This window comes from Megalobrama amblycephala, linkage group LG14 (genome assembly GCF_018812025.1).
Source record: "Megalobrama amblycephala isolate DHTTF-2021 linkage group LG14, ASM1881202v1, whole genome shotgun sequence".
Taxonomy (NCBI): domain Eukaryota; kingdom Metazoa; phylum Chordata; class Actinopteri; order Cypriniformes; family Xenocyprididae; genus Megalobrama; species Megalobrama amblycephala.
The window spans coordinates 31,106,002-31,114,513 of record NC_063057.1 but is presented as its reverse complement, the minus strand read 5'-3'; the positions used below and the strand labels follow the sequence as shown (position 1 = coordinate 31,114,513).

The 8,512-nt window shown below is 39.4% G+C and overlaps 1 protein-coding gene across 1 annotated transcript; it reads right to left on the bottom strand.

The window, feature by feature from the left end:
* Positions 1–2,140: 2,140 nt before the first annotated feature.
* On the bottom strand, positions 2,141–7,196 carry LOC125244416 (E3 ubiquitin/ISG15 ligase TRIM25-like). Its single transcript, XM_048154504.1, has 4 exons — positions 6,621–7,196; positions 5,249–5,344; positions 5,134–5,162; positions 2,141–2,549 (listed from the first exon to the last, which is right to left on the bottom strand). Exons 1-4 carry the CDS (start codon positions 7,194–7,196, stop codon positions 2,141–2,143), a joined length of 1,110 nt encoding a protein of 369 aa, XP_048010461.1.
* Between the last annotated feature and the right edge of the window lie 1,316 nt (positions 7,197–8,512).

The following is an 8,512-nucleotide window of genomic DNA, read 5'->3' as shown; positions in this document are numbered from 1 at the left end:
TTGATAATACCCAGAATATCAAAATCAACTGAAGGCGGCAGATCCTTTTCCTATTTAGCACCTAAACTCTGGAACAATCTTCCTAGCATTGTTCGGGAAGCAGACACACTCTGTCAGTTTAAATCTAGACTAAAAACACATCTCTTTGCTCTTGCATACACATAACACATTATCAATACATTAACATTTTTCAAATCCGTTAAAGGATTGTTACGCTGCAATAATTAGGTCGGCCGGAACCGAGAACATTTCCTATAACATAGGATATACCTGTACATCAGAATAAGAATGGCATCTACGCTAATATCTGTCTCTCTGCTTATCCCGAGGTTTGCCGGGTGCTGGATCCAGGCCGTATCCAGATCAGATGGAGAACCTGTGTCTGGACCTGACTACAACGTAGCCCAGGAGACAATGGGCCTACAGATCCAGTTCTGGCTGCATCTGTAATTCAGATTTTTAATCCCCGTATCCGCTTACATATATTTATATATAATCTATTTTTAATCTCTATAATAAAAATGTATAATTCAGATTTTGATCTCCATATCCATTTACATATATTATATATATCTTCCAAGGGTTTTTTTCCCTCCTAGGACTTTTTTCCCACGCTGGGTTTTCTCCTGGGGGGTTTTTTCCACCCCTGGGAGTCAGCCGACATTGGCTTAATATAGCACCATCTTGTATATGTTACATATTACCACGCTTGTTTGTACAGCTTATTTTTAACCACTTCCCTTTTTTCTGTGCTTCTAATATGTAAAGCTGCTTTGAAACAATTACCAATTGTAAAAGCGCTATATAAATAAATTTGACTTGACTTGACTTAATTGCTGATCTGACACAGTAATTGGCTCTATATTGCACTCCAATGCTCTATGCACTTCATTTTTTGAAATGCAGAAAAAATTAGTCTAGAATAGCTCCCGTGTGTTGGTGACATAAATGTAAAATCTTTTTCTTTTGGATGAAGGTATCTCCAAATGTCAACCAACCCTAGCTCTTTCATCATTCCCAAAGCTGTATTTGTTTTATGAGACTGGGGTCTCTTTTCTAATGGCAGCCTGTCCATGTTCGGATTTCAGACACAATTGAAGTCTCCACCTATCACTAAAAACCCCTCTGCTTTATCTGCCACAAGTGTGGAGATTTTCTTTAAAAAACATGGGCAATCTTCATTCGGTGCATATAAATTTAAGAGTTATTCTAATACCCCCAACTGTCCCCACAACCATGACATATCTGCCATTTTTATCCTTAATCAATTTTTCATCTGTAAAATAGACAGCCTTACCAACAAGAATGGCCACCCCCCTGATCCACCCATTCTCGTTTCAACTTTAAATGTTCTCCGTCTGAGAGATGAGTCTCTTGTAACATGGCGATACCACACTTTAATGTCTTAAGGTGATTCAGTATTTTTTTCATCTTTACTGGGCTACCTAGTCCCTTCACATTGTAGCTAAAACAAGTTAGAATTTCCATGGTTATTAAAAAAAATAAATGCCTTCTTACATTGCCACTTTGGGCTGGTCACATACCAAAAACAATTATCTCGCAATTATTGAGCCTATTTAAGTGTACATTAACATTTTCCGCTGTCAAGGAATAGGGAACAATGAACTTGAACGTCAGATTGAACTTCACATCCAGCTGTTTGCACTTTGCATAAAACGGATTCGTCAGAACAAAAATTAAAAAAGGCAAACAGTTCCTGATTGAAAGTGGGGAGAGAGTGGGGGGAAAAGAATGCTTTGCCTGTATGCGACCGTGCCATTGGAATAGCTCCTTTGGGGTGGTCGCAGCCCAACGAGCAAGTGTCGTCCACTCATTAAAGGTTTTATGTCTACCATTATAGAAAAAAAAATAAAAAATTTACCAGTCCTAATGTAGTCACAGTATAAATGTCAATCTCAATACAGTCTCTATTACAACCCTCCCGTTAACATCCTTGAGTTCTTACCTCGATTTCATGGCGAAGGGGAGGGGGAAAGAAGCAATAATTATAGATCTTGCTTGCATTTGTTCATCAAAACAATATAGCTAGCTATATCATCTACTCAGGGAAGAAAGCTCTAACATCCGTGTCTGACAGCGTTGCTTGATTAATCTGGCAGTGGCCTCCTCTCCACGTCTGTCACAGGGCTTTTGATAGCTCCATCTCCAATGCGTCGCATTTCCCCATTTGCGTCTTGACACCGAGCTCCTGTAGTGTTGGCAGGGCATCCGCCAAAGTAGAGAAAGTTTTGTCACCTGTATTCAGGCTGATCTTCAGTTGTGCAGGGTAGAAACTTTGTGCTGTACTGTCCTTCTTCTTGAGTTGTCTGATCATGTCTCGCACCTGAGCCCTTCTCTGCAAATCTGGGAAGTAGTCATTGTCGAAATAAATTTGCTTGTTATTATACATGACTTGTTTTTGTACCCAGGTCTGGCGCAGAATCGCTTCTTTCACTGTAAAATCGTGAATTTTACTACTAATGATCTGGGTGCTTCCATTTCTTTTGGCTTGGGAGCCAAAGCACTGTGAGCCCTTTTGATCTTCATGTCTATGTCAGGGAGAAAGTTGAAGTGAGTAGGTCTGTAACAAAATCAACTGGATTTTTCCCTTCTTCATTGTTTTCAGGCACTTGGTAGATTCTCAAGTTATTTCGTTCCACCTTTCATTGCAGCAGGTATTGGATTGCCCTTCCATGAAGCAATACGGAATCCTCACTGTTGCTAATACACTCCTCAGCCTCCATGATACACGATTGCAACTTTGTTATCTGATCTTTCGATTCTTGTTTCTAGTCTTGTCATCGACACTTTTGTACCAATGTGACCCTGCTGATTTCCTTTTGTAGTTGTTTAAATTCACCAACCAGATCCACAATGGCTAACTCGGTGCTAGCCCGTGTCTGGATAGGGCTTGGAGACCGTTTTCTTCCATCTCTCTCTCTCAAATTATCATGTTTTGTCCCACTTGTTCACTTGTTGTCACGATTAGCACACAACCAAAGCTAAACGGAATGTGAAGCACAAATTGAAGAGCGTTCTCTCCTCTCAGTTCACACTAAGCTAAACTGAGATAAAGATGTCTGGTGGCTCACAGAGCCAAAGATGATGTTTTTGAGAGAGGCGACATAGAATGCATGTTTGTTAATATTAATTCTTCATCTGTCCAGAAAATAAAGAGCCAGCCATAGGAGTTTGGTGTCCATTTGATCTATGCACACACACAATGCAGAGCCAACGTGCCATTACGTGGGACCAGTTACAATAGCAACTCGAGTCAGAACAGTCTGAAAGCTCTAGAAGTAGCAGCATTCAGAAATTTAGTCTCCGTATAAGAAGAATAAAAACCTTAAGTAGCAGATCATTAAGTTTAACTTTTTCAAGCCAACTTAAAAATTTGATTTACAAAGTTTTTAGTTGGTTCTTACTTTCCTGAAACTTTTTTTTTACTTCTGTAATTTTACCTCTCAATCTTGGATGTTTTTAATTGGCTTTCAGTGAAAAATAATCATATTTATCCCTTAGTATTAGAAGATATACTGTTTTTGAAGAATATGTTGAATCCTCAGTTCAAAATAACACATATTTCTATTTTTCTTTTTTTATATTTCTATTTCAATCTTTCAATTCATCAAAAATTCTGGATAAAAAACACCTCTACACGTTCCCCATTTTTATTTTACATTTTAAAATATATTCAAGTAGAAAATAGTTCTTTAAAATCAAAGGGATATTTCACAATACTACTGTATTTTTGATCAAATAAATGAAGTCAATGTTCAATATATCAGTAGTGTCTAAGTACAGTTTACCAGATATCCTGTGCAAATCATCATTTACATGATCAGATATAAAACTCTTCTGTCATGTTTTCTTTCTCCTTTTACAGGAAGAACATGAACACACTCAGTGAGTTTTTCTGCTTATTTTCTTAGTGACTTACATTGTAGGAAGTCGTTCCTGGTCCTGGGAACAATCTTGGTGAAAGTGACTGTGGAAATCAACAGACATGAAGAGTGTGATTATCATGTCAAGAGAAAATGATTCTGCATCCGTTCCTAAGACATTTCTAATATGATCTTCTACATGATATGAGATGATGGAGGATCATTTCTGAGAGCAGATGAATCTCCAGGACTTTACCTCTGTCAGAGATCTTCTTGAGCTCCTCTTTGCAGAAATCCTCCACTTTGTCTCTCAGCTGATGAACAGATTTTTTCATGACATCAAAAGAGGAGAGAGAACTGAATGGATCGTCATTTACATCTCTAGATTCAGGAGGAGCTGAGAGAGACTGGAAACTCTACAGAAAACAGAAATCAAAGCACATCATCTCCACACTTCAGCCAATAACCTGCACTACTGTCAGATTTGAGCAGCTCTTGTTGATCTTTAGCAACTTTCCTCAATCCAGCCCTTTCACTGCATCAGATTCATTCTTCTCATATTCATTATATCATGTTAGAGCTATAAGTTCTAGCGTTTGACACTTAAACTATGTGTGAACCTTCTAGTAAAACACTTGATGATCAGACAACATAAATGAAACAGATCAAGCGTATCAATGGCGTCACATGACAGGGTTGAGTAGATTTGAACAGGAAAAGCAGTTCAAAGGCAACAAGTAAATTGACTATTATTTATAACTTTTGAGCAGTTAGTGGCTCTGAAATTCACAAGAACTCTTAGGACACGATCCCAAGGTCAGGTTTTGTGGTTTAAATACACTGAAGCATTGCTAATATACAACCTCACTTACTGTTTGAGGACCTCACTGTCAAATTCATTGATGTGTTCATGAAAATTACTATAAAAAAAAATTCAGTTTGAAGATTATCTGATTTTGGTAAACATTACTCAACACTTCAGTCAACGGCTCATTCTGATCTCATGAAATGTTTCTCTGTGAGTCTCTTGCTCAAGTCCACTATGATCCTGTTCTTCTAGATCTCTGTTACCTGCAGGAAATGGATGTGATCCTGTGTGTGTGAAAGCTGCTCCAGTTCAGCATCTCTCCTCCTCAGATCATTGATCTCCTGCTCCAGTCGCTCCAGTCGTCCTTCAGCTCGACTCACTGCACCCTTTTCCTGATCTCTTCTCTCAATGGAGCGGATGAGCTCAGTGAAGATCCTCTCACTGTCCTTCACTGCTGTCTGTGCAGAGCGCTGTTAGGACACACATCACAATCACACAGTGGCCTCAGTGAGTCCTGACTGAGACTTCTCAAACTTCCCTTCTTCTCCAGACTCACCTTATGAGACTTCACAGCCTCTCTCAGCTGCTGAAGATCTTTCTCTCTCTGCTGGATCCTCTGCTGGAACGACCTCTGCGTCTCCTTCAGCTGGTGCTAAAGGACAAACCAATAACAGGAGATACATCACATAAATCATCAAGTAAACAGATATGAATCCAGTATCAGTAAAGTGGTGAGACTGAGAGGTTAAAGATCTTGCATGGTAAGTTTATAGGTTCAATCATAAGTGTCAGCATTATTTCATCAATGCCTAGTTTTATAGGGATAGTTCACCCAGAAATGTAAATTCTTTCAGTGTTTACTCATCCAAACTTGGGATTGATATGATTTTCTCTTGCATAACACAAAAGAAGATATTCTGAAGAAGCCCAAATCAAATATGGTGACTCATCAATAACATCAAACCTCAATGGCAGATGCATGTCACATGACTAAATATGCCACCATATTTGATTTTTCTTGTTGCTTCAGAAGACTTAAGCTCTGTCCCAAATGGCACCCTAAACCCTCATGGTCTTTCTCTGAGTTTGCACTTTCGTGACGTAATGCCACTTTGACTACCAGGTAAAGTCCTCTGCGTAGCTTACAGACTTGCGAGCTCAGCTGAAGTGTGCATCGGGGGCGCTCGCGAGCACCATTCTGAAACCTAAAATGATGAATGGGACACCCTACAAAGTGCATAGAAGTGTGACATTTGGGATTCAGCCTTAGATTACCCCCATTGGAGTGTGGGTTTCTTTTATGCTACTTTAATGTCCTTTATGAAGATTGAAACTTTTGGACCCTCCTGACTTTCAATATACGGACAAATGAGACATTCCTTAAAATACCTTCTTTTGTGTTCCTCAGAAAAAAGAAAGTCACAATAGTTTGGAAGAACATGAGTAAATGACAAATGTTATTTTTTGGGTGAACTACTGATTTAAAGGGGTCATGTTATGTTTTTTTCCCCATGTTCCATCTTTCTTTAGTGTGTGATACTGTAGTTTGAGCGTGAAAAATCTGTCGGGAAATTTGTGTTACATTTATGTGCTATTTTTATAATTAATTAATTATTTAGCTATGATTGTACAGCACATTGTTCAATCAGCAAATCCTGTTTTAATCATGCTTTATAAATAAACACAAACAGTACTTTTAACACTATCCCTCAACACCTCAGTCTTTCGTTGTGTTTTCACCATTATTAAAATGACTGCTTTCTGAACCATTAAGTTACAAACATAGGTTTGGGAGGAGTCTAATCATTCAGTCCTGTCAATCATCATTATGAACGTATATAAGCAGCAGTCATTGCACCATCCCAGCGACAATTCTTCCGGCATCCCTCCACCTCCCCATCACTTTAAGTACCCCTTTAAGTTCATACCTGTTTCTCTGTCCTCTGTGCTGCAGCTGATACAATGTCGTGGTTTTTATGTTCATCCATACACAGCACACATATACACTTCTGATCAGTGCGGCAGAAAACCTCAAGGATCTTGTCATGTTTCTGGCAGATCATCTCCTGCAGTCGTCCAGTGGCTTCAGTCAGATTGTGTCTCTTTCTTCTGAACAAACTCTCATGTTGTTCAAGATGATTCTGACAGTAAGACTCCAGACACACCATACAGGACTTGACGGCTTTGTGTTTTCTTCCAGTACAGACGTCACACTGCACATCTCCAGCTCCAGCGTAACAGTCAGCAGGAAGTTTACGCTTCTTCAGTTTCTCCACCACTTCAGCCAGCATGGTGTTTTTAGCTAAAGCAGGTCTTGGACTGAAGGTCTGTCTGCACTGAGGGCAGCTGTAGACTCTCTTTTGATCCTCCTGATCCCAGCAGCCATTAATACAGATCTTACAGTAACTGTGTCCACAGGGAATGGCCACTGGATCCTTCAGGAGATCCTGGCACACTAGACACAGGAACTCATTCTGATCCACTGAAATTCTGGCTTCTGCCATTTTACTGCATGAATACAGAGACACAAACACCAAAGATCAACTACACTTCAGTTTCCTGTTTCTGTGTTTGAGTGACGTGTGCAAAATGATGTAATGTCATGCCATGCCTGTTTTGGATTGTGTTTTGCTACTTTCTTTTAATAGACTGCACTTGGGTTCTTTGACACACCTTCAGTGGACACCTTCAACATGTAGTAACATTCAGTCCACTGAATGTTACAACATGTCTGCCACACTGCTGAGTGGTCTGCATCTGTAAGTGCCATGTAGCTTTTTGTTTTGAATCTCTATTTACTATCATTCCTTATTGTTTATATTGTTAAATATAACTTACCACTATATATCAGATATTGTCTAATATTGCCTATCATATTAATCTGAAATTGGTGGCTTAAATCTAAATCGTTATCGCTAGCATGACACGCTAGCATTTCATTAGCCTGTTAACCTGCCATCTGTGCTTGCCGTCTTTTTTTTCTCATGTGCACTTATGCCTTTACGAGTCCATCAAATGACTGTGGTGAGTCGGATCAGTCAACAAACACAGTTAGTCATGTCATCTTCACCCATTATTGTTACTTCCACCACCTGTCACATGTATAGAATAGCTTTCTCTGTCTGCGGTGAGACACACATCCAAACTTTAATTGAGGATAGTAGTGCCCTAGTTATTGACAATTCTATTACACGGAACGTTAAAAATATAGAGACATCAGCCACCATAGTCACATGTTTGCCAGGAGCCAGAGTGCCTGACATCAAAGCAAATTTTAAAGTGCTGGCTAATGCTAATCATAAATACTCTAAGATTATTATTTACGTTAGTACTAATGATGTTTGACTTCGAGAGTGGACTGAATTCGCAAGTTTGTTGTCAGACACTGTAATTTGCTCTGGACCCCTCCCTGTTCATCGGAGTGATGAGATACTTAGGAGACTATCATAACTCAATGGCTGGCTGTCTAAGTGGTGTCCACAGAATAATATAGGGTTCATAGACAATTGGAAAAGTTTATGGGGCAGACCTAACCTGTTTAAAAGAGATGGTATTCATCCCTCCTGAGGTGGTACTGATCTTCTCTCTAGTTTTATGGCACATAGTCTTAGAGCTGAAACATGACAAACTGGGGCCCAGGTCAGAAAGCAGACAGACTGGCTAAACCGACCGTCTGCTAGCTGTCTGATGTCTGAGAAGTCAGATAAATCCCAACACATAGAGACTCTTTCACCTAGATATCATCACATAGAGACTGTGTCTGTAGCTTGAATTAGTAAATACAAAAAACTCCCAAACCCATTTAACGGTAAAAATTTAA